The sequence below is a fragment of the Lichenostomus cassidix genome, chromosome 2, assembly GCF_008360975.1.
Source record: "Lichenostomus cassidix isolate B80296 chromosome 2, HeHo_3.0, whole genome shotgun sequence".
Classification (NCBI taxonomy): domain Eukaryota; kingdom Metazoa; phylum Chordata; class Aves; order Passeriformes; family Meliphagidae; genus Lichenostomus; species Lichenostomus cassidix.
The window spans coordinates 19,323,991-19,340,866 of NC_139482.1; the positions used below are offsets into that span (position 1 = coordinate 19,323,991).

General features: G+C 37.3%; 1 protein-coding gene across 1 annotated transcript; it reads right to left on the minus strand.

The window, feature by feature from the left end:
- Nucleotides 1-722: 722 nt before the first annotated feature.
- ARL5B (ARF like GTPase 5B) lies at nt 723-16,771 on the minus strand. Its single transcript, XM_085050567.1, has 6 exons — nt 16,604-16,771; nt 9,144-9,204; nt 7,800-7,947; nt 6,097-6,180; nt 4,262-4,413; nt 723-2,344 (listed from the first exon to the last, which is right to left on the minus strand). The coding sequence occupies exons 1-6, from the start codon at nt 16,647-16,649 to the stop codon at nt 2,296-2,298; spliced, it is 540 nt and encodes a 179-aa protein (XP_084906693.1). The 5' UTR covers nt 16,650-16,771; the 3' UTR covers nt 723-2,295.
- Between the last annotated feature and the right edge of the window lie 105 nt (nt 16,772-16,876).

Genomic DNA, 16,876 nt, shown 5'->3' on the forward strand with positions numbered 1-16,876 from the left:
CCCTCAAAAAATAATAGTAAAAAAAAACCCCACAGCAACAGTGCTGTGAACAAACTGATATTATCAATGAAAAACTGTTGCAGAACCTAATGTCTACATTCAGATCATTTTCTCCTAAGTTACATGTATTACCTCACATAAGACTGGATGTAGTAATCAAACGATAGATTTACAAATGGTTTTAGCTAGAAAGCATTAAATACAAAATCATACCTTTTTTCTTTTTTTAGTCATCAAAGGGCTACATATCCAGCTAGTGCTCTTTGTAAGTATTCACAACTAAATTCTGAATGACATAAAACTAAACCTCAAAATTAATCTAAATTGCAAACTGAAATTAAGTCACCAAACAAGAAACACCATTCATACTATCATTTTTTTCCTTTATAATTTACTTTCCTAAGAGAAAAACAAATTTTCACACATTAAAACAGCCAAACATCAGAGCAAGCAGCTTTAATACCAGATTTTAACCTTGACTTGCATTCATCTTTTCTCTTTATGCACCGCTTTTTGCTGATTTTAATCACTTTCTGAACATTTTGACTTGACACTCAATGTAGTCCTACATGTGACGTTTGCTAACTGGCATTAACACACAACTTCATTCAACCAAACACTGTTTCCACACGTATTCAAAGTCTTTCCAACACTTAAGACAACATATTTGCTGATATTCTTAAAACTTCATTAAGTTTAGTTTAAATAAAATGGAAGACAAATTGAAATTTAGAAAGGTTAAAACTTTATTAAAGAAAACAGTGTGCTTAAATTTTCAGAACAAGATTCAACAAGAACATTTTGTCATCAAAGGCCTACAGTCAGTTTGCAAAATGGTTCCAGTAATCAAACTCCATGTGGCTTTTAGGCATGCAGAAGAGCACAACAGAACTTCTGGAGAACCTGCCAAGCATTTAGATAGGTTGGGCACCTGACTGCTGCTGGGACTTTGCTAGGAATTGGGTGTCCACTGTTGGTTGTGGTATGCTGGTTTGTTTGGTCTTTTCAGTCCTCATGTGAGGTTTTTTGGGATGATTGGTGGTTAGGTTTATTTGATGCCTAATGCTATCAATTAACTCCGTACCTTTAGATTATCTTTAAACTTAATTCACTTCAAACTGAATTAACAGTTACTGGGTCCAATCTTTCACCACCTGTTCTTTAAAATTCAGGTGAAGGAATCTAAGTCAAACAACGTCAAAAGTTCTCTTCTTGTGCAAATAAGACCAAAAAAAAAAAAAAAAAAGGCAAAATAATTTCTCTGCAACAGAATCTGAACACATATGTGATAGCAGGAAAATAAATGTCAAGATTAGCTTCACTCTGGAGTCTACAAATACAGCACCATGGTTTTGTTTTGTTCATAAATCTGGCTTCCCTTTTGATTTTGCATTCATTTAGAAAACAGCACTCTCACTAAAAGGTGAGGAAGGCTCATGTACACAGAACTTAAAATTTTAACAGAATACAGCAAGTCTACACGTAACACTGGCTGCTGTGATTCCAAATTTAAAGACCGATTTATCTTTGAAAAGTTATTCAAGTTCTAAGTGACGATACCAGCACTTCATAACAATATTTTTATGCTCTGTACAGAGATGCACCTTCAAGTAGAAGAGTGTCTTAGAACTACATACCACAGAAATTGAGACTGAAACAGATTTCTTTTAAGGCAGAAGTTCCATTGTATATCAGATCAAAAGCCACCACAACGTTAACTATATCTAGCCCATTAAGCATTTGAAAGTTTGCATTCATAAACATTAATTCTCATGCTGGCTAGAACTCTACTAATGTTCTAGGAAGTCCAGCTAGAGATACGGTTATCCTTTGAGGTTAAAGCTATGGCAGAGTAAAGTTAACCTAAACACTACTTTTAATTATTAAAGAAAATGTGTTCATTTATGTTAGTAAGTTATACAACTATTTAGAAAGAGGAAATATGAAATATTGACAATGACAAAACAGATTTCAAAAAGCTATCATCAAAAAAGTTAGTATTCATATTCAGAGGAATTTCAATGCTTACAAACAGATTCACATATGTTCATCCCATTGAAGATTAGTGTATTAAAAAAACTTAAGAAAATACTTTTGTGTTTCAGTTTAACTGCGCTTGATTCAAGCACAGATTAGAGGTTGGCTGATATAAATTAAACATGGTCACTGCCTCTGCAGCCAAAAGTACAGAAAAATGTACATGTTCACAGGATAAATAGAAGTCTCTTCTTTTTGAGGAATAAAAAAAAAAGGAAAGAAAAAAAAAGAAAAAAAAAAAGGAAAAAAAAAAGAAAGCTATCTCACTCCAATATGGGAGGTCATCCACTCCAAGCCTTGGCACAATCTGAAAGACAAGAGATGTTATAATTGGTACTGGTTCTATTCTAGCAACTTGAAAGTATTTTCTACTTGTTTTTATGCATAGAAACATCTACTTAAAATAAATCAAATTGACTGGAAATAGGATTGAAAGCTGAACAGAGTAAATAATGTTTTAAACTAAGTCTACTTAGGCTTTAGCCACAAGAAAATGATCAAGCATTCTATTTTACTGAAGCTTGGCAGTACTTCAATTTTTTTTTCCTTGTAAACCTAAAAGACCCTATTCTTAAATGCTTACTCGTAAGTACATGGAAACAAAAAAGTTTTTCTTTTTCTACAGAAAGCTAGACCTTTACATACTAATACTAAAAGACAAAGGGCAGGTTATCCAGACTGAATTGTTTCACAAAAAGACAGTATATAAAGAATTCTAAAATGACATTACAAAGTTAAAAGTATGTTTATATTGAATGCGAAGACTGCATGGGATCTAACCTGCTTCCTAACTCAATTTGCATCTCCAACCATTTCAGTTTCAGAAGACAGACTTTCCTGTGATTTTCTAGGGATCTAGTCACCTAGTTTATAACTCTTTGAACTTTACCTTTGTACAGTAAATCAGGGTTTAGCTATCCAAGAATGCTAGCTTCACTCACATGGGGCTGATCTCCCTAGATTTGTATTAGATCTTCCTGAGGAAGACTCAGCTCAATAATCTAACTCTGGGAATGTTCTTTCTAAGTTGATCTCACTACTGTCATAATTTAAAGTATTCTAAATATTCACCCCTATTTTTTTTTTAAAGAATAAGAAAAAAGCAGTCTCGGATGCCCATTGTTTCTAAACTAATCTTCGTATTTATTAATTATAACTTTCCTTCAAATGTCAACTTGGTTGAAGATCTTAGTTAGTACATAAACTGCTAAAGTGACTTTAGCAAAACTGGTAGAAGGAAAGCAGAGTTAAATCTTGGAATATAATACAATCCAGAGATCACATGAAAAAAAAATCCCACTTTGTTCTCACTAACATGTTCCACCCTAAGGAAATTAATGTCACCATTCGCTCTACAAGACATCTCCATGGTATCACACAATGCTTCCTGCTAGAAAGTAGATGCTCTCCCTTCCCAAATTCTCAAGGATTCACTATTTTTGATGTCACAAGACTACATTATTGTAAAGGTTGTACAACACAGCTGAAAAAACCTCTAAATATCACACATTACAAGACTGCTCAAAAAAAATCAAGATGAAAAATTAATACACTTCATACCATACAAACAAGACATTATCTAACTTGTTAAATGGTATCCTACAATGTTTTTTGATTTTTACACACTAACGATCTAAGGCTACCCCAGCTTTCCATTTTAGTAATTGTTTGCATAAGGTACAGAAATCTCAAATTTAGCTACATTAGCCAGATATAAAAAAAAAGTTTAAATTGTAACCGTTTTATGACAGATCTATGTAACTTTTCATCAAAGCTATGTTTCAATGCTAATCAAAAAACCCAACCAACCAAGAAAACTCCAAAACACCTCAACCAGCCAGCTCAGAAGCTTCCTGTATTTTAGAATATAAAGGACAAGAACAGTAGCTAATTTCTTTGAATACGTAAGGACACACAAGAGTAAGAGAGCAGCACAGAGAGAGTAGACAGGTATGTCAACAGCTATTTATTTACGTGGAGGGATGCTGTTTGGGTTTTGGTTTGGGGCTTTTAACAACAAATGGAAGACTTTCACATGAATTTGGAGTCTGAGCTATGAAAAAAACCACAAGGTTCAATTAAGAAAATGGAAAATTCAAAATGTCCCTCTGACTGCAAAGTTCAGAAAATAAGAACTTTCAGAAAATCCACGTTGATGTCAACAGGCTTCTAAATCACTGTTCTCATTTACCATGAATTGCCACACTAAGCAGTAAGCATTTACCCTTCTCCTGTCAAAGCACAACAGGACTGAATGTGCCATGGGTGATCCTTTATGGAGCTGAGGGTGAGGTATGCAGAGATCTCAGCAGCCGTCATGCAGCCTTTCACATCCTGCTTGTTTGCAAAGATGAGAACTGCAGCCTTCCGTAAATCCTAGAAATGATTTACAGTACTCAGAATAGTTATTATGGAGAACTAAAAGGCTATTGTGCTTACTTAATTTCTTACTGTAGTCAAGCTAATCTACAATTACATAGGAACATGGAGGTTTTTACCAACTTACTGCACTAAATATTCATTACAGGAAGACTGAAAAAACTAATTTATTCAGAAGTGTTCACCACCACAGAGAACCAAATTGTAATGTATTATATGATATCCTTTTGGTGTTGACCACATGTTCATACATAGCTAACAGAAAGTCTTGTCAAAATACATTTTATAATGCTCCAAACCATTCAGCCAGTGGATTTTTCTCCTGGGCAAACATTCCAAGTCTCACAATAAATACCATTCAAATGGAAACGCTTGCTAGATATCACTCCCTTGAAATTGCTTTGAACTTCACTGAACAAGTTCTGTATTGATTAAAGCAGTAATAATTTAAGAAAGCCTTCTGAATTCTTGTAAGTTTAATCCTAGTGTTCCAAAAAGGGAGCTCTAATAATGCTGCATCAGCTTTAATTACTAATTAAAATTGTTTTGTTTCAGTATGGAATTTAGCATTCCAAAGAGCAATGAGACAAGAACTGGAATGTATGGCTTTAAAAGTGCAGAAGGGCAAACAAATTTAATGCTCAGGACGCTGACAGTTGCAACAAAAAGCATTCAGTATATTTAAATGCATATTAAATTTTGAGACTCTTCTTCCACCAAGAGAAAAAAAAACAAAACCAACAAAGCTTTATGATCTACAGCTGGAAATTCACCCCTACAAGAAGTCCAGTCTAGGCCTACTGACTGCTTTCCAGAGATGGTAGATCACAATTTCCTAAAAGTTTGAGACTGGAAACAAACAACTATATGGGAAAACTTTACCACAAGAAGTAATTTTCACTACTTTTTTGGCAGTGAATTTACTCCTTACTATTAGACCCAAACTACAATTAGTATTTAAACTGTAAACCAAAAACTCACTTATGTGAATGAAATATAGCAAGTCCCTCAGAGAAAGCAACAGGTTTACTTGCATTGTACTAAATCCTTTTCTTTCAAAAATGAGGGAGAATATTTAGATTTAAAACAACCTTAATTCAGCTTCAGAGTGATCACAAAAGGTTTTAATGTACTTTACCTAAGCCAATGTACAAGTTACTTTGGGATGTTCAATGCTGAACAGTCCTCAAGACAATATATAATAAAAATACAACAAAACGATTCTGCAGGAAAATGAATTGGAATTAATTTATATTGTATGATATATGCGCCTTAATTTTAAGGAACAGGATTAAAACGAACAAAAAAAGTAGGTAATTCCATTTCTCTAAAATAAAAATGTAGAAGACAATGTTTTTTGAAATTTTAGCCATTTAACTGAAACAGTCAGTGGTAAAGGACAATAATACCTCATTACATTAATATGAAGCATAAGATATTTCACATGTTCAACATTTGCTAAGTAAAGACTGATTTGATTACAATCAAGCAAGTCTTATTAGAAGAGTGCTTCACAATAACTTTTCTGCTTATTTATATGGTTTTAAAATGTGATTAACATGCATGCACACCTACTCTTTGAGGTTTTTTTTCTGACAGTATAATTTTTGTTAACATAGGAAGCATGAAATGTTATTTGACTGTTCTCAACAAAACTATTATCCCAACTGCCCACCATACCTCATGAGCCAGCATTCTATAAAGTTCTTCTTTTGTAATAGAAAGTCGCTCTCTATCAATGCTGTCAACCACCAGAATGATGAACTAGGGAAAAACGCCAATAGTATAGTATGCAAATACAAAGTGCAAATTACAGAAAGCACATTTTCAAGAGATCACTACCACAAGTCTTCCTACAGAAGAGACATATGCTTTCTGAGGACACTAGAAAAGAGAAAGTAACAAAAGAGAGAAAAGAAACACAAAAAACCAGAGAACTAGAAATTACTGCTATAATTCTCCAACATATGCTCCAAATCACTTTGCCTCATAAAATTAAAGGGATTCATTAGCCATTGAAAATGACCACAAAGTATGAAAAACTAAGTCAATTTAATGCTGCTGTGACTTTGAGATGCCTAGCAGATGAGGAGGAACAGTAACAGAATTATTCCTATCAGGGAGGCTAGGATTAGCATAGTAAACAGATCTCTGTTCTTCCTCAACTGTTTCCAGCAGACAAAGCTTCTAAGTAAAGGGAAAGTTCTTCTTTCCAAGTACTAGAAGGCACTGGATTTCAAACACTTACTAGACAGAATATGAGGAACATCCCAAATGTATCAGAAAAAGAATATATGCATCTCTCCAAATTCTAAAATCTAAGATACTCAAGGGATAAATGCCAAGAACTTACTGCTCTATACCAGGTAATGCTGGCAGAAGTCTCTTTATCGTCATGCGTGTCTTAGATGTAGCTGTACTTCTCCAGATAAAATGAAATATTAGTCTAAAGTACTAGAGATGAAGGCTGAGATATCATCACCAGGCTTTCAGCAGATCCAGGACGGATCGCTGATGTTGCCTCTCCTCAAGAGAAGTATAGGAAAAGATAGAGAAAAAGGAAAAGATAGAAAAGCCAATCTTACAGGAAGATGGAATACTTATATAATGAGCAGTATCTACAAGAGATCTCTGCTTTTAGTGGCAATGGTAAGAAATGAAATCTAAAATATTTTACATCAATGTAGGTATTTCCAAAAGAGTCCTCAGAGATTATATGTGCTTTTTGGTATTGATAACCTTTTGGTCTCAAAAACACTATCATAAAAACAAACCCCAAAAGTCAGCTGTTGCTGAATTCTACTCCAACTTTTCCAGTAACAGCAGCTCTGCCAGTACTTCACAAGTACTGCCCAGCAAGACATTCCTTCCTCCTTTGGATAAAAGCTATGAGCTGATGAGATTTTTAAATACTTCTACTTAGGCCTAGAGAAAATTTCATTCCTTGTCTTTAATTATCTTAATTTCAAAACCATTTCAGACTGGATGTAAAGAAGTCCAGTTGGCCACTGCAAATCCTCGTGAAATTTGCAAATTAGATTGCAAAATTTTCTTCTTAATCTACCTAAAAAAGCATGCAAAAAATCTGATCCAAAATGTTTTTGTCGTTTGGTTGCCTAGGAAAAAAGTACAACTTCACAGTTTATAGCACAGATCAAATAACATTATTGTAAAGTATACAGAAAAAATACTTCAAATATTACCAGAAAAACGGCTGCATACCAGAGATACCTCACACTTTTGGAGTTTATTTTTCCTCAGTAAGATTTAAAAACAATACAGCTGCAATCTTTACAAAAATCTACCAATATTCCTAATGAATAAATAAATATTATTTCAAACAAACTTATTCAATTTGTAGATTTCAAAGCAGCTTTTCATACCTCTGTGTTTGAATAATAGGTATTCCACGATGACCGCAATGATTCTTGTCCTCCAATATCCCACATTAAGAAATGAGTGTTTTTCACCACTATTTCTTCTACATTGCTTCCTATGGTTGGAGAAGTATGAACCACTTCATTCATTAAGCTAAAGGAAACAATATCACACCATAAGGACCAGTCAGCAAAATCCACAAGGCTTGTTATAGCTCAGTTATAACACACTTTTTCTAGAAAAAGTAAATATGTGTAACTGATAAAAAAATATTTAGAATTTAGGCATATTTTAAAAAGCTGTACATTTGAACTTCTCAGGAAAGCAGTGACTGTGGATGTACTTGAAATCAGCAATGAAAAATAAGCCCGTAAGAGGCATAGCAAATGTATGAGCATCTGTGTTTTAGGAGGACTGTCTCTTTCAAGGACATTAACAGACACTTAAAACACACTTGTTTTAAAGTAGAAGCTGCCATTTTAAAGGTCCCAAATACAAAAACACTAAACTGTGCAAAATATAAGCCAGAATATAATTTTATCAAAGCACTCTACTTAGTAACTCAATATTAAATCCCAAAGGACTGTTTGGTTACATAGCTGAAAAGTTCTCAGTTCCACCTTTGAGCTTGCTCAAAAATGCTTATGAATAAAAAAGTAAAAAGTTTTTTTGGAAAACACTATGCTGTTTTGATATCCAAACATATGGATAATAATTTATCTACACCCTCCTCCTTTTCCAAAGTTACAATAGTAATTATGGTTCTGACAATAGTCTTGAATTTATTGTGGATATTTTTGTAATGCTGCCAAGATTTGGGTGCAATGATGATTATTGAAAATGAGTACGGTAAGACCTGGGCAAGATGAAACATTATTTTTAGGAATTTTCCATCACAAATTTTAGACACTGGAATTGAGAAATATTTGGAAGCATTTTTGGTTTTTTGCAGAATTTCCATTTACGAATTTCCATTTACAAATTTCCATTTGCAGAATGGCCAGAATTTCCATTAATTTAAAAATCACTTTCTTTTCTGCAGTTACTGGCAACAGGATTATTTCTATGCTTACAAATTCAGACAGACTTTCATGGCAAAAAATTTGCAGTTCACTTTGTGCTTGAATTTGGAATTTTGTTATTTAATTTACAATTCAGTTTTAAAGCACAATAGTTCCTTCACTTATCCTTTAAATATTTACTCTGTTTGAAACAACTAATACCATTAACATACAAAGTGTGACCTAGAACCCTAGAGATTCCACCATGTTACAAAGCTGAATTTTCGAGGATTAAACAGTGACAAATACAAAAATTCAAACAGAAAAACAAGTAGTTCATATACTTACAACTGGTAAAGAATAGTAGTCTTTCCAGCATTATCAAGTCCCACTATGATTACTTTGTGCTCTGCATATATTACAAAAAAAAAAAGACAAAAAAACCAAAATTAGTAGAAACAGCAATAATTATGATTCTGGTAAATAACTCTTCCTTACTGAAGAAAGCACTTGCTTGTTTCTCTTATTTCAATGCCTGACATAGATTACTGGGGACTTCAGGATAGAAAAAAGCCAAATAAAACCACAAAGTCTCATCTTCTCTTGAGACTACAGTCTCAGGTCAGCACTGGAAATCTTAATAAATGTATGGTTACTAATGATTACTTCATCAACAATATCTAGTTTAAGAAAGAAAAGTACAATGAAAAAATATAATTCACAGCAGTGTATCATATTAAGAACACCAACAAACATCCAAAGGCTGCAAAAAATATTACCCTAATGTTCAAGGCTCAGTAACAACCATTTGTTAATGTACCATCACATTCACACAGCAAAACCTAAGAAAAAACTATTTTGAACAGGCCACAAATTCTACCTTTGTAACTTCTGAACTGAAAAGTCACAGAATGATAGAATGGCCAAGGCTGGAAGACACTTTTGGAGGTCATCTGGTCAAACCCCTGCTCAACCAGGGCCACAGAGCCAGCGGCCTAGGACTATGTCCAGATGGGTTTTTAATATATCCAAGATGCAAACTCCACAGCCTCTCTGGGCAGCCTGGGTCAGTGCTCAGTCACCCCCACAGTGAAAAAATGTTCCCTGATATTCAGAGGGAACTTTTGTGTTTCAGTTTGTGCCCAGTGCTGTCATTGGGCACCACTAAGACAAGTCTGGCTCTGCTCTCTTTGCATCTCTTTTTCTGATATGTGAGACACTCCAGTCCCTTAACCACCCTCACAGCCCATCCCTGGACTCTCCCCAGCACATCCATGACTCTCTGGTACTGAGGAGCCCAGAACTGGACATGGTGCTCCAGGTGAGGCCTCATCAGTGCTGAGCAGAAAGGAAAGATCACCTCCCCCAAACTGCTGGAAAGTCCAACATACAGAGTAGTAATCTTGCAGATGCAGCAATATTATTTTTTTTTCCAGGCACAGGGGAAGCAAAACAGAAAACTAACAAACAAAACCAGCAAAAAAGTACTCCAGAATTTATATGCTTGTCCATAAATAATCCTTCTTAGAATTTCAAATCCTGTAGCACAACCACTTAGAATGGTGGTTCTTTTGCGACATATGTGAAATTACAACATACCAATCCAGTTACTGACAAAAAAAGCAAATCACTTGAGAGCAAAGAATTTGCAACTGGATACCTAAAATTTCTGTGAACAAGCCCGTTTTTAAAAGGATAATATTTACAATTCTAGGGCACTTATTCCAAAGCAAAACATGGTTCACAGTTTAAAGATTTCCTATAAAATACCACATTTGATCTACAGGATAAAATAAGTTACTAGATCAGAAGATCTATCATAATCATCCAACTGCTGTGTTTTTTCCCCACAAGTGGGGGGTTTAAGGAAGAATTAAAGTGTTTCAGTTTTTGGTTTGATATCTTTTATATATAGTAACCTAGGTCTTTTCAAACTGAATATTACTGTACTAAAACATTCTCTGTGACTTTTATAAGTTTTGCTATGCAGTAGGGTCATAACAGATGGTAAAATGCATTTCCTTGTGCCAGTTCCCCTACTACTGCATCCTGTCAACACATCCTAAGGAAAGAACATTTCCTGGGTGTAAATGCAGTATGACTTCTAGTCCCATTAACAGCAGCATCAGTAATTAACGACCTTTCCCAATACATAGATAGTAGGAAATCCTCTCAATACTAATAAATCATGCCTAGTAGCTTGACTGTCCATCTCTTCTTCAAATTTAAAGAGCTTTCAAAGGAAAGGTCAAAGATAAATACCCTTCTGTTGTTTTCAAACCAGACACTGTCAACTACTGCCAGGAAGAAGGTGATTCTGCTTTTGCAGCATTGTGTTTGAGGTATTTCCAAGAAAGAAAATAAATTCCAGTCAGGCATTACACTGATCTCTCATCTTGTTATGAGAATACATAATCTTAGGCATGGATGATTGGAGTGCTGGATGACACAACATCACACCTCTTAAAGTAATGAAGAAAAAACCTCCATTGAGGTGACTGCTTTTGAAAGCCGCTGAAGTGTGAATGGTTCAACACTAACTGGAAAAAAGGCACAGCTTATCTGTGTTACTTCATAGTCAAATGGTGTTTCATACAGCGATTGAATAAGCACAAACAAACAGTCACACAATTATTAATTAATGGTGATCTTGGCGTGAAAATAGTAAAATGAAATCATGGGTATCTCACACAACTAGCAGTTTCCAGGACTATAGTAATGGAAAACTCTTCACTTACAAATGTATTCAGAAGTTGAGTTTCTGTCTAGCTTGATGAAAATACAGAAAATTTACATATAGATGTGCATTACAGGAAAAACATGTGAGCTTAAAAACTACCAAACTAAGACAGAACAGAATTTTAGCAAGACAACTACTTGTTTACAAGAGCAACTAGTAGAAGATAGATGCCACATTTAGGAGGAAGGACAGTTAAGGGGTAAACCATAGGCAGTGATTTATTTGTGTTCTGTACTTACAGACTAACCCAAGTTTCTCCCTTTCACTGGCTGGTATTCAAACTCAGTTTAGGTTGTATTCATGAATATCTTCCCAGTCCACCATGCTCTTGGCAAAAGAGAAAATCCATGACAAAGTTTAGAGAGCAGAAGAGAAGAGTCTTTGTTAATCAGGTAGGAAAGGGGAGAGGGGAAAAGTAGAAGAAGTAGGCATATGCAGGGGAAAAAAGAAAAGACAGTATCAGACTGCTGCTTAAAAGAATCTGAGGACTTCTTTGGTTTTATCAACCGTTTTTAGCACACTGTTTAAAAAAATTAATATGTAATATTGTTTAAAAAAAATCTCTGGCACAGTTTAGTATCACAGAAACAGAGGACACTGAAGATTATCTTCCTGCAGATGTTAGAAGAAAGACATAATATGTTCTTTTCTTCTCTTACTCATCTGTATTTCTCTGTGGTAAAAGGGCCCAAAACTGAAGATTCAACTTTCCCAACATGCCTTTTCCCCTATTTTGCCAAAATTAAAAATAAAAATGGAAAAAAAAATCTGAATACTTTAATGATGAGACTTCCAATATATTTGGAAAAAACACTACTGGAAAGGGTACCAATACTTTTCAGGCTGGGAAACAAAACACTCGTCTGGTTCCAAAGAGTAACAATCTTGGAAGCCTCACAGCTGAGGACAGAATGCAGACAGAAGTTCGCTTAAGAGGAGGCAGAAGGAATGGCATAATTCTGCAGGTCAAGAAGGTTTCAATACAGACTCATTCTGCACACTAAGAGCTACCTTAGAGTCTTCTCTGAAGCACAAAAGAACTGCTAAAATACATCGTGAATCTCCAGATTTGATTACAAGAAAGTAGAGAATCTGTCAATAGCATTTAGTAGCCAGCAGAACCAAAACCCATTTGGTTTTCCAGATAATGGTCTCTCCTAACCTGACTGGGAACTGCCAGTAAGCTTAAGTGAAGTAAAATGTGGAGTTACAGAAGTTCAACCACCTTGAATTAGAGCTTACCATTATTTTTCTTAAAGTGATTTTTTAACAACTGTAGCAATTATTCAGAGCAACCTGTAAGACTCAGAATAATTACCATTCAAAAAATAATTAAACCCCAGATTTGTGAACTTCTTAAAGAACTCTATCAGACACATACAAAAAAATAAGGTATTGACAACTGTCAGTTACCTTTATCAGGACTACTGACATTCACTTCCAGTTTTTAACATAGTTTTATTACGAGCAATCTTGATAGTATTGATGGAATGATAAGCAAGTTTTGCTCAGACATGTGTTAACACTAACTTAATTGCTCCACCATTTATTCATACTACTACATGTTGCTTAGAAGAATGTGCCACTTGACTCCTGAATCATAGATTCAGCAGGTAATTTTTGAAGTCTAATTTTTTTAAGCTTCTAAAAGTAAGTTACTAACAAAAGCAAGTTCAATCTGAACTTAGGTCACCTAGTAACTAGACTTTAAATGGCTGCAGTGCATGATATTTTAAATGAAAGCAATACTTGGGCAAGGTTTTTCTGTCAGTTTCAAAAAAAAAGGAAAAATAATCAGGAAGCCAGTAGAAAGTCACATAGAAAAATGACAAAAGTCTATTTTAAAGCCAATTGTTTCTCTTAGGAGTAAAAATATCTCTATTTCAGTTCACACCATTCAATTACTACTTGATTATGAGACAATACATATTGAGAGATGAAAAGACTTAGGCATACCTCATCCCCCATCCTCTACTTGATGTAACATGAATGAACTTTTCAAATCTTTGCTTCCTTTAACCTTTCCTTTTGCCATTATCAAGTACTGCAGACTATCACACAACTCACACTGGCCACAAGAACTGACACCATGCTCCTCACACAGCCTGTTTGCAACTCTGGAACACCCCCTCTATCTAGTCAAAATCTATGTGTAACTCTGCTAGTCTGCTCAACAAGTGGCTTCACAGGACAGCCTATGAATTCTCCAAGGAATTATCGAGATTTGATGTAACTTGAAGAGCAACCAAAATCAACTCAGAAATTACTATCCTTTATTATTAGTAATTATATTAATGATAGAGAAAAATAGTTGTGTAGTTATGTAATATTTCCCATTAGGTCAAAAGTTTATGTTTGAAGCAAATTTTCTAGAAGGAAATTTCAATTTTGGCCATGAAAAGAACCACTTTCTTTTCTATGGTTAGCACAAATGGAGGAGGCAAAAAAAAAAAAGAAAAACCAAAGCAAAAACCAAACAAAAGATAACTCCAGCGCCAAACCAAGATCAGGACACACTCCAAAAGCCTATCATTGGGATAAAAGCCAAAGAGTAAATATTTCATGGTATTACCTCATCCATCTTAACTGTGAGACTAATTTTTCATTAACCATTTCAATATATGAATGTACTAGATTTGCATGGCGGGATTTTGGTAGTGGAGAGGGCTACGCAGTGTTTTCTGTGAGAAACTCCTAAAAGATTCTCCCATGTTTATGCAGCCAAGGCCACCAGCAACAGGTGTAATGCCTCTGGGATAACATATTTAAGATGGAAAAGGGTTATTGCACAGATGCAATTACGGACAGGGAGAAGAGGAGTGAGAATATGTGAGAGAAACAACTCTGCCAACTCCAAGGTTGGCTGCTGAAGGAGGAGGAGCATGTGCTGCAGGTGCCAGAGATCTACCTGCAGCCCGCGGTGAGGATCACAGTGAGGCAGCTGTGACTCCACTGGACACTCATGCTGGAGCAGGCTCCTGGCAAGAACCTGTGGAGAAGATTCCACCCTAGAAGAGGTTTGCCGGCAGGTTTGTGACCTCGTGGGGAATCCATGCTGGAACGACCTGTGCCTGAAGAACTGCGCCTTGTGAAAAGGACTGAGGCTGGAACAGTTAGGGAAGAATTGTACACCTTGGGAAGAACACATATTGGAGAAGCCCATGGAGGACTGTCTCCCATGGGAGGGATCCCACACTGGAACAGGGGATGGAGTTCCCCTCACGAGGAGGGCAGAGTGGCAGAGACAACATGTGATGAACTGACCACAGCCCCCATTCCCTATATGCCTCCAGCAGTGAGGCAGTAGAGAACCAGAAATAAAGTTGAGCCTGGGAAAAAAAGAGGGAAGATTAGGAGGGAGGTGTTTAGAAGATTTGGTTTCATTTCTTATTAACCTGTTCTGATTTGACTGATAATGAATTACATTAATTTCACAAATTGAGTCTGTTTTGCCCATGAGGGTAACTGATGAGTGATCTCTCCCTGTCCTTATCCCAACCCAGAAGCCTTTTGCTGTAATTTTTCTCCCCTGCCCAGCTGAGGAGGACAGTCATAGAGCTGCTTTGGTGGGCATCTGGCATCCAGCCAGGGTTAAACCACCACAATGAAGAATAACTTTTCTTCCAGGAAATAATATACAATAACAAAAAAAACGTGTTTTCCTGAAGATAAATATTGACATCATAAGCTACTATACAGGCAAATACTAAAAGCCACCAGTTATCTCCTGCTTATAGGTCTCTTTGGAGTCTTTGGAATACTTCATGGAAGGAAAGGAGTTGCAGATTGAATATCTGATGAAAACAAAAAAGCTACTTAATATTTTCCTGGAGAACAGGGGAAACATTGAACCTTACCAAATAGGTTTAACAGTTCAGGAAAATAAGAAACTAGCAACAAATTCAGGAGACTCTGTCAGAAGATTTCAGGAATGATGTGGTAGGATGGTGTATGCATGAGAAAAATAAATGATCTGGGATTGGATCCCAATCTCACTCCATGAAAGACAGTTTGATACACAGATGTCAATGTGCACACACACTGAGCCTTTGCTCTGGTATTTACAAAATTAGAACGGGTTCTGTGCAATCACAGTGACAAAACTGTTGAAGTACACCAGGTGTACCTGTCTCCAAAAACTTGCAACAGAGCATTGCACAAAAAAAGGCTTATCTGCATTTTCAATAACTTTAAAGAGGAAATGAGGTACACATTTGGAAACTTGGTGAGAGAACAATTAACAGTAACATCACTTCGCCTGTTCCAAGCTCAGGGCCTCAAGGAAAAACAGTATAAAGTCCTTAACTATTTAATTTTCTAACCAAAGATGGCTAGGTAAAAAAAAAAAATCATTAAAACACATAAATTAACAGAAAAACCATAATTTTCAATTTTCATAATAACCATCTGCGGTAAAGAAGTGGCAGACGCAAATTCTGAGCTCTGGATTAGAAAATGAGCCATGATTGCAGGGCTGGATGAACTGGGCAGGAGAGCATGGAAACCGATACTTTCCCCTTACGACCTTTTTATTTCTGGCTGGAGAACTGATTTTCTTGGGTCACTAAGTGTATTTAACTAGCATCTTTGCCAAAACAAAAACAGATCGTTACCTCGAAGGCTCCGGCACGTTTGGCGTTTTTTTTCCCCTGTTAATCAAAGACTAAAATAACATTATTTTAATGACAGACCGCGACTGAAAAAGGAGGCTCGGCGAAGCCCAAAGGGCCCGTCATTGTCCACTGAGGCTCAGCAGCGCTGGCCGCCGTGGATCCGGGCGCACCGCCTGAAGCGCTGCCCGGGCAGCCGGCGCGCTTACCGCGGCCAGGGAGGAGGGGAGAGGAGGGACCACCTCGGGACTGAGACAAAGCGACCCGAGCATGAGGCGCCGCGGGGCCAGCGCTCACGGCGCCGCACAGAGCAAAGCCCAACTTTTGGCCGGGCGGGCCTGCAGGGGAAGATGGGCGACCGGAGCGGCCCCGAGTCCCCACGGCTGCCCGCGGCCCCCGCAGCCCCGCGGGCTCCACTCTTCGCCCGCCCCGCCGCCGGCTCGGGCCCGCGCGCCCACCTTGGCTACCGAAGAGGCTCCACAGCTTGGCGAAGATGAGGCCCATGCCTGGCCGCGGCTTCCCGCCGAGCGCCCGGGGCACCCCGAGCTCGGCCAGGCGGCGGCGGCGGCGGCTCCCCCGGCTCGCTCGGCGGACGCTCCCGCAGCGGCGGCGGGCGGGCGGGCTCAGCGAGGGGGCAGCTGGCGGCACCGCCCCGCCCCGCCAACGGCCGCACGGCCCCGCCCTGCCCCGCTCCCCCGCACAGCCCGCGTCACTGCGGCCGCACGGCGGGG

What these genes read in the sequence shown, in the direction of transcription:
- ARL5B (XM_085050567.1), bottom strand. Translation starts at nt 16,649, where the DNA reads ATGGGCCTCATCTTCGCCAAGCTGTGGAGCCTCTTCGGTAGCCAAG. An exon ending in GAGCCTCTTCGGTAGCCAAG is followed by an intron (nt 9,205 to 16,603) that starts GTGGGCGCGCGG and finishes TAATATATGCAG; the next exon opens with AGCACAAAGTAATCATAGTG. An exon ending in CCTATTATTCAAACACAGAG is followed by an intron (nt 6,181 to 7,799) that starts GTATGAAAAGCT and finishes GTTTTTCCCTAG; the next exon opens with TTCATCATTCTGGTGGTTGA.